General features: G+C 40.5%; 1 protein-coding gene across 1 annotated transcript; it reads right to left on the reverse strand.

Moving 5' to 3' along the window:
• Nucleotides 1–801: 801 nt before the first annotated feature.
• Nucleotides 802–13,497, reverse strand: LOC115119087 (insulin-like growth factor-binding protein 5). The gene is made up of 4 exons (XM_065023787.1): nucleotides 12,623–13,497; nucleotides 3,295–3,512; nucleotides 3,068–3,187; nucleotides 802–2,695 (listed from the first exon to the last, which is right to left on the reverse strand). Exons 1-4 carry the CDS (start codon nucleotides 12,954–12,956, stop codon nucleotides 2,558–2,560), a joined length of 810 nt encoding a protein of 269 aa, XP_064879859.1. The 5' UTR covers nucleotides 12,957–13,497; the 3' UTR covers nucleotides 802–2,557.
• Between the last annotated feature and the right edge of the window lie 3,580 nt (nucleotides 13,498–17,077).

Consider the following 17,077-nt stretch of genomic DNA (forward strand, 5'->3'; position numbering starts at 1 on the left):
CATTCGGGCGTATGCCCTGGTATCTTGTGTCTCATTTTCTTACTGGAGGTCTAGGTGTAGATAAGCCATCGTATTTCATGGTACAACCCATTTCATGGTACAACCCAGTTCAAAGCAAAACCCACATGATTGCCTATGTTCAGGTGTTTCATGGTACAACCCATTTCATGGTACAACCCAGTTCAAAGCTAAACCCACATGATTGCCTATGTTCAGGTGTTTCATGGTACAACCCATTTCATGGTACAACCCAGTTCAAAGCTAAACCCACATGATTGCCTATGTTCAGGTGTTGCATGGTACAACCCATTTCATGGTACAACCCAGTTCAAAGCTAAACCCACATGATTGCCTATGTTCAGGTGTTTCATGGTACAACCCATTTCATAGTACAACCCAGTTCAAAGCTGAACCCACATGATTGCCTATGTTCAGGTGTTTCATGGCAGTTGGCAGACACTGCTTTGTATGTATGGAAATTCTTCTACGTTTCTTTATGTGGTATGGTAGCTATGGTAACTGGATCTTCTGGTAGACAATAATTTAAAGCCAGCAGCAGGTGAGTAGGGAACTTGCATTAAGGCTTACAAATAGCATTGCAAAATTCCGGTAACTTTCCCCAAGTTTGGCAGGTTTGCCAGAAATCCTCGTTGGAGGATTCTGGATTTCCTGCTTATTCCCTCCTGAATCTGGGAATCTTCCAACTGGGATTTCTGGAAAATCTTGCAATTTTGGGGAAAGATACTGGAATTTTGCAACCCTACTTCCACAGCATAGAGCAAACAAAAGACAGAACAAACCTTCCCATACATCAATACATAACTTTATTTAAATAAATGCTTTGTCGTTACAAAAAAGACAAGGTTAAAGTATATCAATTACACAATGAATAAATAGATTTGTTAGTAACACTTCACTTAAAGCCAACAGGTATTGCATTATTGCGTTGTAAGAATTGTCATAAGCATGTATGACCCTGTTATAACGTCTTACCATCGTCTCTGATGGACCCTGACTAAACAGCTAATTTCAGCCTGTTAGTAAATTGCAGCAAAGAAGCATTGTACCGTTTGGCTTTAAGTAAACTGTTACCTATTAGTTTGCTACATGTTTTTTTATCTCACTTTTATGGAATGTTTGAGATTTCATGGTCTTTCATACAAGCAAGCTTAAGACTGAGTTGAGAAACCTTTCCACGTCTCCTATGCATTCTAGTGGCAGGCATAGGCTGTACACACAGCCCCTGTCAAAGCTATTGGCATGTTACCATACGCTGAAAAAAGGGATGTCTATTTCAAGGAATGTCAACAAATTATCTGGCAAATGTTTTGAGCTTCAATAAAATCAGTTGAGTTCTGATTTAACATCATGTTCACAAACGGGACGTAGGATCAAAAAGTATCATCACGGCCTTCCGTGACCAATCTCCACATCCACATACTGCTAAAATGTCCTCGTTCAACGACAAGGCCTGGTAATCTGGATGTAAATCTGGATTCAAAGTCATGAGAGAGAGAAGGCACTGAGATTTCCATAGAAACCCAAAGAGCCACACCTTTCCAGGGTTCATACAGTAGAGTCCTAGGCAGAAGACTGTGTTGTGGTCAGACAGGAGGCTACGAGAAGTCAATAGAAACGCTGTGCAGCATTTGCATGCGATTTGAGCCTGTGTTGGACTTTTCAAAGCACCAGTACTTTCTTGGCTGTCGTTTATAAACGACAAAACAAGCAAATGACTGTCATGATGTGTTTTTGAGGTGATCTTTTTTATATACTTCACGGAAGGTAAGACACAATACAGACTACTAAAGGAGAAAGTATAGGAGGCACACACACACACACACACACACACACACACACACACACACAGTCATTTCATACAGTCACCCCTATGAAACTATATTGAGACACAACCCATCAGAAGTAGCAGTTGATGGGTTTATTAAGATAGCTACTGTAACTACTCTGTAACAACCTACTGTATACGAGAAGTTACTAGTTCTTAAGACCCTCAACTCAGAACAATCTGGGAGACAAAGTGGAAGAAAAGCAGGACTGAAAAAAGCTCATCTCATCGCACTCAGAAAGACATATAAGGACATAGACCCAAACTCAGACAATAAAGTACTTTCAGTCACTGAGGTTCTCTTGTAGGGGAAGTGCTCTGAAGGGACAAACATTTGGACCAAGAGAACAGAGTTACGTTTAAATACGACCCCAGATTACTGTGCTCCCCAGTAAAGAGTTCCTGTCAACATCACGATAACAACATAGGTGAAAAAGATGAGCTTTACTCTTTAGCCTTAAAATGTTGTTTAAACAGAATCTAATATAATTTAAATCAGAGAACATTGTTATATGTGCTTCAAAGGGAGGTTATAGGTCATCTCAGTATAGGTAGATGTATAGTTTAAAACCATGTGTATGTACTGTATCTGTGCTCTGCTTTCCTGATTTGATTGGCTTTTGCATATTTTGCATGTACATGTGATTTGCAGGAGTAGGGGTAAAGGGAGGCGGGCCTTGGCTCATGTCAGGTGACCAAATTGGCCATCTCTCATTCGTTTTTGTTGCTGTTGCTCTCCGGGTCTTTGCACTGGATGTCCACTCCACTGTAGTCCGTGCCAGGGAGCTGCACGCCAAAACGGTCCACACACCAACAGATCCCCCGCTTCCGCCCACGTGATGGTTTACACTGCAGGAGGAGAGGAAATAGCAGGGAATAAGATGGAATACAACTAAATGAAATAGAATAGGATAGAATGTGATAGGAATACAATGAAATAGAATAGGATATAATAAAATAGGATGGAATAGGATAGGATAGGAATACAATGAAATGAAATAGAATGGGATAGAATAAAACAGAATAGGTTATAATAGAAAGGATAGAACAGAACAGGATAGAATCGGATACAATAGAATAGGATAGAATGGAACAGGATAGAATAGGATAGGATATAATAGTATAAGATAGAATGGAATAAGATAGAATAGGATCAAATGAATATAATATGATAGAATAGAATAGGATACAATAGTATAGGATAGAATAGTCCATGGGTACCTGCTTATGCTTGAAGAATCCCTTCTTGTCACAGTTGGGAAGGTATAGGGACAGAGCTAGGACTCTAGATGTGTTTTTCATCCTCTGAATGATCCCGTCCAGCTTTCTCCTGCAGGGTCCCTACACACATACAGGGTCATAGTTTAGGGCAAGAATGGCATGTGTGTCTGTGTGTGTGTGTGTCTGCGTGTTTGTCTGTGTATACACTGTATATATGTTCAACTTACAAACTCAGGCTGCAGTTTGTCCAGGGTGAGGGTTGAGTAATCAAGGCTGCTGACAGAGTGGAGCTTAGCCTGCTGTCTCTTGCGGTCTTTAGCCTGTTTCATGGCCTGAGCCTTGCGGCTGCTGATGTGGTCTCTGCCCCCGTACAGAGGCACCTTGGCCTGTGGCAGCAGGGACTCTGGAACCTCTGCTAACATAACTTCCTCTGGAGAATAACCATCTGGGGAGACAGAGAGTCAGAGAGGATGATGATGGTGGTTGCGGTGGTGGTGAGGAAGAGGAGCAGGAGGAAGAGGAGGTGAAGGGGAGGAGGAAGAGGAGGAGGAAAAAGAGGAGGAAGAGGAGGGGAAGGGGAGGAGGAGAAAAAGAGGGGGAGCAAGAGGAGGAGAAGGAGGAGGAAGAGGAGGAGGAGGAATATGAAGAGGAGGAGGTAGGAAGAGTGGGATACTGTCAAGGTCTTCCACATCAGTGCAGATGAAGGAAAAGAGTTGAAGAGAGGCAGCGTGTTTAGACAGAGCCTCTCCTAACACTAGAAGGAGACCTTGAGGTTTTTCCCAATCAAGAAATCTCCAGCTGACTCTTACAATGTGTGCCTACTTCTCACATGGTCAGTCAGTGGTTAAGGGAGTTATTCGCCACTCTTCTCTCTTTCCCTCACTCATTGGTGGAAAAAGTATCCAACTGTCATTCTTGAGTAAAAGTAAAGATACCTTAACAGAAAATGACTCAAGTAAAAGTGACCCAGTATAATACTACTTGAGTAAAAGTCTAAAAGTATTTGGTTTTAAATATACTTAGGTATCAAAAGTAAAACTGTAAATCATTTCAAATTCCATATATTAAGCAAACCAGACGGCATCATTTGCATTTTAATTTCTTTATGTATGGATAGCCAGGGGCATACTTCAACACTCAGACATAATTTACAAACAAAGCATTTGTGTTTAGTGAGTCCGTCAGATCAGAGGCAGTAGGGATGACCAGGGATGTTCTCTTGAGAAGTGAGTGAATTGAAGTGGTGGAAAAAGTACCCAACTGTCATACTTGAGTAAAAGTAAAGATACCTTTAAAAGTCAAATTCACCCAGTAAAATTGTCCTTGAGTAAAAATCTAAAAGTATTTGGTTTAAAATATACTTAAGTATCAACAATACAAGTATAAATAATTTCAAATTCCTTGTATTAAGCAAAACAGATGGCAACATTTTTAGAAGTGTTTTTATTTACGGAAAGCCAGAGTCACACTCCAACACTAAGACGTAATTTACAAACAAAGCATTTGTGTTTAGTGAGTCTGCCAGATCAGATGCAGTAGGGATGACCAGGGATGTTCGGTTGATAAGTGCATGAATTGGACAAATTTCCTGTCCTGTTAAGCATTCAAAATGTAACGACTTCCTTTGGGTGTCAAGGAAAAGGTATGGAGTAAAAAGTACAATATTTTCTTAAGGAATGTAGTGAAGTAAAGGTAAAAGTAGTCAAAAATAGCAATAGTAAAGTAAAGTACAAATGCCCCAAAAATACTTAAGCATTTTACACCACTGCTCCCACCCTCTATCTCACTCTCTCCTGCCTCTCTTCCAACACTCTCTCTTTTTAAACTGGACAACTACAAATATTGTGTATATATTTACTCATTTATGGCGTTGAATTGACTCCATATAATATATGAATCAGTTAATACTGTATGTATACAAGATTTGTACTGTAGTTGTACACTGGAGTTGTTGCATGCGAGGTGGAGATTTCCTTTTTCAGAGTCCCTGGCTTGTAGCTGGAGCTAAGAGGGAGCTAAATGTAAACTGTGACATAGCTGGATTAGGGCCAAGAGAGTGGTGTGGTCTATCATGACAATGCAACAGACCTCTCAAGTCAATGCTTGGCACATGCAATGGAAGGCATGACTTTTAAACTGGGTCATCCAATGAACATACAGCATTCTACACCTCTCTCTCTCTCTCTCTCTCTCTCTCTCTCTCTCTCTCTCTCTCTTTCTCTCTCTCTCTCTCTCTCTCTCTCTCTCTCTCTCTCTCTCTCTCAATTCAATTCAATTCAATTCAATTCAAGGGCTTTATTGGCATGGGAAACATGTGTTAACATTGCCAAAGCAAGTGAGGTAGACAACATACAAAGTGAATATATAAAGTGAAAAACAACAAACTCTCTCTCTCTCTCTCTGTCATTCTCCTCCCCTATCTTCATTTCTCTCTCTACCCCTTGTCTGTGAATGACAAATGCGAACAGCTCCTATAAAACTGGCAAGAATCCCTGGGTCTTGCCAAATCCAAATGTCCACATCTCTACATGCATATTTCTGCAACGCACTTCATCTGCCATAAAGATATCAACACTGACTAAAGATAGACCATATGCAGCAGGGACAGATCTATAAGCATGAGGAATGTTTCATTACAACAAAGTTATGAGTTATATAATACATAAGAGTTATAACAGTTACATATTATAGAAGAGTTATGAGTTATATATTATATAAGAGTGATAAGAGATAAATATTATATAAGAGTTATAAGAGTTATATATTATGAGAGTTATATTACATAAGAGTTATATATTATGAGAGTTATATTACATAAGAGTTATAAGAGTTATATATTATATACAAGTTATAAGAGTTATATATTATAGATGAGTTATAAGAGTTATATAATATATAAGAGTTATAAGAGCTATACATTATATAAGAGTTATATAATATATAGGAGTTATATATATTATAAGAGTTATAAGAGTTATATATTATATACGAGGTATAAGAGTTATATATTATATAAGAGTTATAAGAATTATAAAATATATAAGAGTTGCAAGAGTTACATATTATATAAGAGTTATAAGAGTTATATATTATATAAGAGTTATAAGAGTTATATATTATATAAGAGTTACATAATATATAAAAGTTATAAGAGCTATATATTACATAAGAGTTATGTATTATATACGAGTTATAAGAGCTATATATTACAGAGGAGTTATATATTATATAGGAGTTATAAGACTTATATAATATATAAGAGTTCAAAGAGTTATATATTTTTTACGAGTTATAAGATTTACATATTATGTAAGAGTTAAAATAGTTATATATCATATAAGAGTTATAAGACTTATATAATATATAAGAGTTATAAGAGTTACATATTATATAAGAGTTATATATTATTTAAATTTTATAAGAGTTATATATTATATAAGAGCTATATAATATCTCAAATTTAACTGTACTGTATTTAACAATATGTATATATGAATAGTATGTAAATAGTTTTTGTGTTGTCTCTTGGTGTCTTTCCTATAACAGAAGATATTACATTAAATTCATAATTAAAAAATACAAATAAAATAAGAGTTATATAATATATAAGAGTTATAAGAGTTATATAATATATAAGAGTTATAAGATTTACATATTATATAAGAGTTATAAGAGCTATACATTATATAAGATTTATATAATATATAAGAGCTATATACTACATAAGAGTTATATATTATATAAGAGTCATAAGAATTACATATTATATAAGAGTTATAAGAGTTATATATTATATAACAATTATAAGAATTATAAAATACATAAGAGTTGTAAGAGTTACATATTATATAAGAGTTATATATTATATAAGAGTTATAAGAGTTATATATTATATAAGACTTATAAGAGTTATATATTATATACAAGTTATAAGAGTTATATATTATATAAGGGTTATAAGAGTTATATATTATATAAGAGTTATAAGAGTTACATATTATATAAGAGTTATAAGAGTTATACAATATATAAGAGTTATAAGAGCTATACATTATATAGGAGTTATATAATATATACGAGTTATAAGAGTTATATAATATATACGAGTTATAAGAGTTATGTATTTTATAAGAGTTATAAGAGTTATGTATTTTATAAGAGTTATAAGAATAATAAAATATATAAGAGTTGTAAGAGTTACAAATTATATAAGAGTTGTAAGAGCTATATATTACATAAGAGTTATAAGAGTTATATACTATATATGAGTTATAAGAGTTATATACTATATAAGAGTTATAAGAGCTATATATTACATAAGAGTTATAAGTGTTATATGTTATATAAGAGCTATATAATATATAAGATTTAACTGTACTGTATTTAACAATATGTATATATGAATAGTATGTAAATAGTATTTGTGTTGTCTCTTGGTGTCTTTCCTATAACAGAAGATATTACATTAAATTCATAATAAAAAAATACAAATAAAATAAGAGTTAAATAATATATAAGAGTTATATAATATATAAGAGTTATAAGAGTTACATATTATATAAGAGTTATAAGAGCTATACATTATATAAGATTTATATAATTGTCACGCCCTGGTCGAAGTATATTGTGTTTGTCTTTATTTATTTGGTCAGGCCGGGGTGTGACATGGGTTTATTGTGGTGTGTTTTGTCTTGGGGTTTTGTTAGGTATTGGGTGTGTAGCTTAGTGGGGGGTATCTAGCAAAGTCTATGGCTGTCTGGAGTGGTTCTCAATCAGAGGCAGGTGTTTATCGTTGTCTCTGATTGGGAACCATATTTAGGCAGCCATATTCTTTGAGTGTTTTGTGGGTGATTGTTCCTGTCTTTGTGTTTGCACCAGATAGGGCTGTTTCGGTTTTCACATTTCATTATTTTGTAGTGTCTTTATGTATAGTTTTTTCCTTCATTAAAATATCATGAATCATCATCACGCTGCATTTTGGTCCGACTCTCCTTCACCACAAGAAAGCCGTTACAGAATCACCCACCCTAACAGGACCAAGCAGCGTGTCAACAGGTAGGAGCAGCAGGAGATACGTAATAAGGATTTCTGGACATGGGAGGAAATCCTCGACGGGAGAGGACCCTGGGCTAAACCAGGGGAGTGTAGCCGCCCCAAGGTGCAGCCTGGAGAATATCGCCGCCCCAAAGAAGAACTGGAGGCGGCGAGAGCTGAGAGGCGCTGGTATGAGGAGAAGCAACAGCGGCAACAGGAGCAACAATATCTGGACTACACAACTTGGGAGGAGATAGACAGGTGGGCGGTCGACCCAGGGAGAGTGCCGGAGCCCGCCTGGGATTCGATGGAGCAGTGTGCAGAAGGTTACGAGAGAATGAGGTTGGCGAAGCAAGCACGGCGGCGCGGATGGAAGCCCGAGAGTCAGCCCCAAAAATGTATTGGGGAAGGGCTCAGGGAGAGTGTGGCAGAGTCAGGAGTCAGACCTGAGCCAACTCTCCCTGTTTATCGTGAGGAACCAAGGAGGAGACCAGAACCAGAGCCGGTGTTGGAGGTGAGCGAAGCAGAGACTGTGAAGGAGTTAATGGGGAAATTGGAGGAGAGAGTAATGAGGGAGTTGCTGTGTTGGTGTTTTAAACATGGAATTCGCCCGACGGAGCGTGTCGGGATTTGATGGCACCTGGGTCAGCGCTCCATACTCGTCCTGAGGTGCGTGTTAGTCGGCTGGTGAAGTTGGTGCCAGCCTCACGCACCAGGCCTCCTGTGCACATCCCTAGCCTTGCACGTCCTGTGCCAGCACTGCTCTCAAGATCTCCAGTACGCCTTCACGGTCTAGCCCATCCTATGCCACCTCCACACACCAGCCCTCCGGTGGCAGCTCCCCACACCAGGCTTCCTGTGCGTGTCCTCGGCCCAGTACCACCAGTGCCAGCACCACACATCAGGTCTACAGTGCGCCTCGCCTCTCCAGCGCTGCCGGAGCCTTTCTCCTCTCCTGCGCTGCCGGAGTCTCCCGCCTGTTCAGCGCTGCCCGAGCCTTCCTCCTCTCCTGCGCTGCCGGAGCCTCCCGCCTGTTCAGCGCTGCCGGAGCCTTTCTCCTCTCCTGCGCTGCAGGAGTCTCCCGCCTGTTCAGCGCAGCCAGAGCCTTCCTCCTCTCCTGCGCTGCCGGAGCCTCCCGCCTGTTCAGCGCTGCCGGAGCCTTTCTCCTCTCCTGCGCTGCAGGAGTCTCCCGCCTGTTCAGCGCAGCCAGAGCCTTCCTCCTCTACAGCGCTGCTGGAGTCTCCTGCCTGTTCAGCGCAGCCAGAGCTGCCAGCCTGCATGGAGCAGCCAGAGCTGCCAGTCTACATGGAGCAGCCAGAGCTGCCAGTCTGCATGAAGCAGCCAGAGCTGCCAGTCTGCATGAAGCAGCCAGAGCTGCCAGTCTGCATGGAGCAGCCAGAGCTGCCAGTCTGCATGAAGCAGCCAGAGCTGCCAGTCTGCATGGAGCAGCCAGAGCTGCTAGTCTGCATGAAGCAGCCAGAGCTGCCAGTCTGCATGGAGCAGCCAGAGCTGTCAGTCTGCAAGGAGCTGTCAGTCTGCAAGGAGCTGCCAGTCTGCAAGGAGCTGCCAGTCTGCAAGGAGCTGCCAGTCTGCCAGACTCTTCCAGATCTGCCAGTCAGCCAGACTCTTCCAGATCCGCCAGTCAGCCAGACTCTTCCAGATCCGCCAGTCAGCCAGACTCTTCCAGATCCGCCAGTCAGCCAGACTCTTCCAGATCCGCCAGTTAGCCAGGATCTGCCAGAACCGCCAGCCAGCCAGGATCTGCCAGATCCAACTACCTGCCTGAGCTTCCTCTCAGTGCTGAGCTTCCTCTCAGTGCTGAGCTTCCCCTCAGTCCCGAGCTTCCCCTCAGTCCCGAGCTTCCCCTCAGTCCCGAGCTGCCCCTCAGTCCCGAGCTGCCCCTCAGTCCAGTGGGGTTCTGGGTGAGGACTACTAGGCCATGGTCGGCGGCGAGGGTGGACTATCCTAGGACGCGAGGAGGAGGGACTAAGACATTGATTGAGTGGAGTCCACGTCCCGCGCCGGAGCCGCCACCATGGACAGACACCCACCCGGACCCTCCCTATTGTTTTGATGTGCGTCCGGGAGTCCGCATTATATATATATATTATATACGAGTTAAAAGAGTTATATATTATATAAGATTTATAAGAGTTATATATTATATAAGAGCTATATAATATATAAGATTCAACTGTACTGTATTTAACAATATGTATATATGAATAGTGTGCAAATAGTATTTGTGTTGTCTCTTGGTGTCTTTCCTATAACAGAAGATATTACATTAAATTCATCATTAAAAAATACAAATAAAATAAGAGTTATATAATATATAAGCGTTATAAGAGTTACATATTATATAAGAGTTATAAGAGTCACATATTATATAAGAGTTATAAGAGTTATATATTATATAAGAGTTATAAGAGCTATACATTATATAAGAGTTATATAATATATATGAGTTATAAGAGTTATATAATATATTCGAGTTATATATATTATAAGAGTTATAAGAGTTATATATTACATAAGTTATATAATATACAAGAGTTATAAGAGTTATTTAATATATAAGAGTTATAAGAGTTATTTATTATATAAGAGTTATAAGAGTTATATATTTCATATGAGTTTTAAGAGTTATATATTATATAAGAGTTATAAGAGTTATATAATATATAAGAGTAATATGAGTTATATATTATATAAGAGGTTTAAGAGTTATATATTTTATATCAGAGTTATAATAGTTATAATAGTTATATATTATGTAATAGTTATAAGAGCTATATATTGTTTAAGAGTTATAAGAATTATATAATATATAAGAGTTATATATTATATAAGAGTTGTATATTATACAAGTGTTATATATTTTGTAAGAGATAAGAGTCATAAGAGTTATATATTATATAAGAATTATAAGAGTTATATATTATATACGTTATAAGAGTTATATAATAGTTATATATTATATAAGTTATAAGAGTAATATAATATATAAGAGTTGCAATAGTTATATAATATATGAGAGTTGTAAGAATGACATATTATATAAGAGTTATAAAAGTTAAATATTATATAACTCTTTTTTGGGGGAGGGGGTTTGAATGTAATATCTTCTGTTGTTCTTGTCTATTACTGTTCTTTACGTTGTCATGTACTTGTATGTTTCATTTGGACTCAAGGAAGAGTAGCTGCTGCATGTGCAGTAGCTAATGGGGATCCTAATAAACTAAACTATACCTCGCTAAACAGGCGAATGAGTGGTATGTCACAGGGGTTGAGAATATCTCTTGTGACATCATCGCTCCCATCATCCTTCCTAGATTATTCTCAGAAAAGAGAATTCCCTCTTCAGTCCACCGGTTCCGCTGACACTATTTCTCTCCAGAGGCTGGCGCGTAGGCAGCATAGCCTAGTTTAAAACCCAATCAAGTCCTCACTTCCTAATCTGGCCCTCTCTAATCTTGCCAGTGCTGCTGACTGAGGGATTCAGTGGGTTATGATGTATTTCCTGATCTGGGCGAATTTGATTCTCTCGAAATCCCACAGATTAAGTAGTAACTAAAAGACTCCTTATCCCCTTCCTCTCTCGTTCTACCTCCCACTCTCTCTCTATCTTCATCTCTCTCTTCATCTCTCTCTGTCTGTCTTGCTCTGTCTTTATCTCTTTCTCTCTCTCCTTCCCCTTGCCCTCTGTCCTCTCTAAATTCTCACACCCTGCAGGAAATGAGAAGAGGTGGTATATCTTATCTAGCAGCAGGCTGGCAGTCAGAGAGGCACGCTCAGCTAACATTCTGCTGAATCACTGCACAGTTTAAAGATGATGGAGGGAGAGATGGAGAGAAGGAGGAGAAGGAGATGGGATTTAAAGGAGGAAGAGTGAGATAGAGAAAGGATATTGGTGAAGGAGGGGAGAGAGAAATGACTTAGGTGAGAAAGAGTTGGAGGAAGAAATCTAGCCAGAGAAAGATGTAGAGATGACTTATTGCAGGTGAAGCTGAGGAGGGGAACATGGCAATGGAGAGAGGGAGGGTAAAACGCTGATCCCTCTCTGAAAACTAAAGCTTGGGGGAAACCCTGTGAAAGAACGTGACACTTAAGAAACCCGCTGACTAAGTGCTAATGTGTCAGACACAGTGATTGTCCCTCAAATAGCCCTCTAAAGAGCTCAGGAGGCTCTAAAATGTTTGTAATGTTTGTAATTCTTTACCTTGTTTAATGTACCAGGCACTAGGTCACTCATGCCAAGATGATGCCCTTGAAAACCCCTGATGTTCAGCTCTCAGCTGTGTGTTATCAATCAAACAATCTTGGCAATACATGTGGTATATTTGGAATACACTACAACTACAGGGTGTGGTGTTTTTTTTGTGTGTGTGTGTGTGTGTGTCTAACAAATGGGATAATCTGCCGATGTAGTTCCAATATAGATATATATATGTATTGAACATTTTAAAGAAATACAAACGGTAAAAAATGATAAATCAGTCAATGAAGACTCATATTTACCACTGCCTGGATGCAGCGGCTTGTACATCTTCTCGTTGGCGCACACTCCTCTCCCGTGGAGGAGCGCGTGCAGCGGTTTCTCCTCCCCGCTCTTCGGCAGGCATCGGAGCCCGTGCGTGCAAGTCCCCGTGTACACCCCGCACGACTGTCCCTCGGGGAGCGCGCAAGTCAGGCAGCAACCACAGCCAGGCTCCTTCACCAGCTGGCATCCCACCGGTACTGGCGGACACATCGACATAACCTTCTGGTCACACGGTTCGCACGGTACGAACGAGCCCAAACAACCCGACTCGCTTAGGAAAAGCGTTGCCAGGAGTGAAAAACTAATCAGCATATTGTTTCAAATTAAAACGATTACAAACATAAAACAACTATAATCAACTACTATGTGTTCTGCATGGGAACGCTTGCAATGCTTTCGATCATTGGGGTTTTGGGGCAAAAGTCCTTGAAAGAGTCACCATCCACAGGTGGCCAATGCCTGAGTGCCTAAAAGTCCCCGAATCACTGTATCAAATGCTAAGGTTCCACTCTTCACCCACTCTGTCTTTATTGTGTCAAATGTCCATTTATATTCGAGTTTAGATTGTCCACCGCGAAATAACCCGAGTCTTCTCCTTTTGGGCTTTCAAATGTCGTTTTACGCATGCACATCAATTGTCTCCAAATGAAGAAGAAGAAAGCAGGGATTGTCTTGTAGAAGAACCAATCTCTGTAGGCTGTCCTCCCCGCACGTTTTCTACACACACAGTATAATATGTGGTTTTGAGCTTGCCTTTTTAAAAACTGCCAGAGGCGAATCCTGTAACGATGGGTATATGTCAAACGACGTTGATGGGGGAGGGCGCACTTGTCAACTCCGTGCGGTGCTGTTGATTGTACAGGGCGGGTCCTGGCAAGTCCCTGACTTCTACCGCTGGGTACAAGGCGATGTTGAGGGCAAATAAATAAAACCAACTGACTGGGACCACAATGTTTTGGGGAGGATCTGCAAGTGCTGGATGTCCCCTGCATCAATCATGGACATTGACAGGGAATAAATAGGCCTATCTATTTGTAGGCTACAATTTATCTTTGAAATACACTATTCTGGTGTATTTTCTGATGTTTTTTTGTAATCAGGTGGGGAGGTGTTTTTTTAAATGAATAAAGTAACACTAGTGATCCAGCCTTGAGTTGTATGGACTGATTTTAGGACCAGTGGACAAGACTGTGTCTACATTACAAACGTAATCTGCCTCAAAGCAACATCTGCAACTCTTTGAGGAGATAAAAAGTTGACCAACTGAGGTTAAATATTTGGCAGATGATGTTAGCCCCACCTCTGCAATACGTTCCCTGGAAGCTCTCCCAGCTACACTGGGGTCACTGTGTGCTGTGGTTGTCTGTAATATGACAGCATGTGGTCAAGATAAGCTTATGGTCAGAAAAGTTCGCCAAGGTCGATGTGACCTTCAGTATAGTTCGCCAAGGTCGATGTGGCCTTCAGTATAGTTCGCCAAGGTCGATGTGACCTTGAGTACATTGTGTAGTTGTTGATTTGCCAATGTCAGATAATAACAAGTAGACAAGAGTGTACTTCGGCCAGAAGATGCTATGGCATCTTACTGTGTATTATTTGTAACATTGCCTGCGTGTGCGCGTGCGGGTGTGTGTGCGTGCGTGATGTTGCCAAATTTCATCTCGGGTCCTTTCAGCTCCAAGCAATATTAACCCATTCTCTGCTTGCCTTCTTTCTTTCTCTCTTTCTCTCTTTCTTTCTCCTTTTCTCTCTTTGACCCCTAACCGCCCCCTCTTCTCCCCCTCTCTCCTCCCTGCTCTCTCGTTCCGTCTGGATGAGAAGAAAGAAATTAAATAAGGGGATTGAGCTGAAACCTGCCAGACGTCTATCTCTAGTCTGTCTCTAGTCTGTCTCTAGACTCTCTCTTGACTGTCTCTAGACCTCTGTCTCCAGTCTGTCTCCAGTCTGTCTCTAGTCTGTCTCTAGACGTCTGACTCTAGTCTATCTCAAGACAGTCTCTAGACTGTCTCTAGACGTCTGTCTCTAGTCTGTCTCCAGACGTCTGTCTCTAGTCTGTCTCTAGACTGTCTCTAGACGTCTGTCTCCAGTCTGTCTCCAGTCTGTCTCTAGTCTGTCTCTAGACGTCTGTCTCTAGACGTCTGTCTCTAGTCTGTCTCTAGGCGTCTGTCTCTAGTCTGTCTCTAGTCTGTCTCTAGACATCTGTCTCTGGTCTGTCTCTAGACGATTGTTTCTAGTCTGTCTCTAGACATCTGTCTCTAGTCTGTCTCTAGACACTATCCAGTCTGTCTCTAGTCTGTCTCTAGTCTGTCTCTAGGCTGTCTCTAGACTGTCTCTAGGCGTATGTCTCTAGTCTGTCTCTAGTCTGTCTCTAGACGTCTGTCTTTAGTCTGTCTGTAGTCTGTCTCTAGACGTCTGTCTCTAGTCTATCTCAAGACAGTCTCTAGACTGTCTCTATACGTCTGTATCTAGTCTGCCTCTAGACTGTCTCCAGTCTGTCTCTAGTCTGTCTCTAATCTGTCTCTAGACTGTCTCTAGATGTCTGTCTCTAGCCTGTCTCTAGTCTGTCTCTAGACGTCTGTCTCTAGTCTGTCTCTAGACGTCTGTCTCTAGTCTGTCTTCAGTCTGTCTCTAGTTTGTCTCTAGTCTGTCTCTAGGTGTCTGTCTTTAGTCTGTCTGTAGTCTGTCTCTAGACGTCTGTCTCTAGTCTTTCTCTAGACAGTCTCTAGACTGTCTCTATACGTCTGTCTCTAGTCTGTCTCTAGTCTGTCTCCAGTCTGTCTCCAGTCTGTCTCTAGTCTGTCTCTGGTCTGTCTCTAGTCTGTCTCTAGATGTCTGTCTCTAGTCTGTCTACAGTCTGTCTATAAACATCTGTCTCTAGACTTCTGTCTGTTGTCTGTCTCTAATCTGTCTCTAGTCTGTCTCTAGTCCGTCGCTAGTCTGTCTTTAGTCTGTCTCTAATCTTCTCTAGTCTGTCTCTAGACAACTGTCTCTAGTCTGTCTCTAGACTGTCTCCAGTCTGTCTCTAGACGTCTGTCTCTTGTCTGTCTCTAATCTGTCTCTAGTCTGTCTCTAGTCTGTCGGTAGTCTGTCTTTAGTCCGTCTCTAATCTGTCTCTAGTCTGTCTCTAGACGCCTGTCTCTAGTCTGTCTCTAGATGTCTGTCTCCAGCCAAAGGGTTCATGTGCTGCACCAGGCTACTATGCAAAACATATCAGAGGTCAAAAGGCTGTGTTCTCTTCAGACAGCTGAAATAAGCCTATATGTTCACCACATTTACATTGATGATTTACCCAGCTGATTTCAATAGGGTGGACACCGAGACAGCTTCTACCCCAAAGCTATAAGACTGCCTAATAGCTATAAGACTGCTAAATAGCTATAAGACTGCTAAATAGCTATAAGACTGCCTAATAGCTATAAGACTGCTAAATAGCTATAAGACTGCTAAATAGCTATGACTGCCTAATAGCTATAAGACTGCTAAATAGCTATAAGACTGCTAAATAGCCATAATATTGCTAAATCGTTATTTAAATGGTTACATGGACTATCTGCATTGACCCTATTGTCACAGACTCTATGCACAGTCACAAGACTATACACACTATATACAAAACCCACACACATTCACATGCACCACACACATTCACATGCACCACACACATTCACATGTACTACACACATTCACATGTACTACACACATTCACATGTACTACACACATTCACATGTACTACACACATTCACATGCACTACACACATTCACATGCACCACACACATTCACATGTACTACACACATTCACATGTACTACACACATTCACATGCACTACACACATTCACATGTACTACACACATTCACATGCACCACACACATTCACATGTACTACACACATTCACATGCACCACACACATTCACATGTACTACACACATTCACATGCATTACACACATTCACATGCACTACACACATTCACATGTACTACACACATTGACATGCACTACACACATTCACATGCACCACACACATTCACATGCATTACACACATTCACATGCACTACACACATTCACATGCACCACACACATTCACATGCACTACACACATTCACATGCACTACACACATTCACATGTACTACACACATTCACATGCACTACACACATTCACATGTACTACACACATTCACATGCACCACACACATTCACATGCACCACACACATTCACATGTACTACACACATTCACATGCACTACACACATTCACATGTACTACACACATTCACATGCACCACACACATTCACATGCACTACACACATTCACATGCACCACACACATTCACATGCACCACACACATTCACATGTACTTCACATGCACACACACATTCACATGCACTACACACATTGACATGCACTACACACATTCACATGTACTACACACA

The sequence above is a fragment of the Oncorhynchus nerka genome, linkage group LG2 (genome assembly GCF_034236695.1).
Source record: "Oncorhynchus nerka isolate Pitt River linkage group LG2, Oner_Uvic_2.0, whole genome shotgun sequence".
Lineage (NCBI taxonomy): Eukaryota > Metazoa > Chordata > Actinopteri > Salmoniformes > Salmonidae > Oncorhynchus > Oncorhynchus nerka.

Bases quoted from the DNA above. Each gene is read 5' to 3' on its own strand.
- LOC115119087 (XM_065023787.1), bottom strand. From the start codon at position 12,956: ATGCTGATTAGTTTTTCACTCCTGGCAACGCTTTTCCTAAGCGAGTCG. The intron at 3,513-12,622 runs GTAAATATGAGT...CTGTCTCCCCAG, and splicing joins GCCGCTGCATCCAGGCAGTG to ATGGTTATTCTCCAGAGGAA. The intron at 2,696-3,067 runs GTACCCATGGAC...CTCCTCCTGCAG, and splicing joins GATTCTTCAAGCATAAGCAG to TGTAAACCATCACGTGGGCG.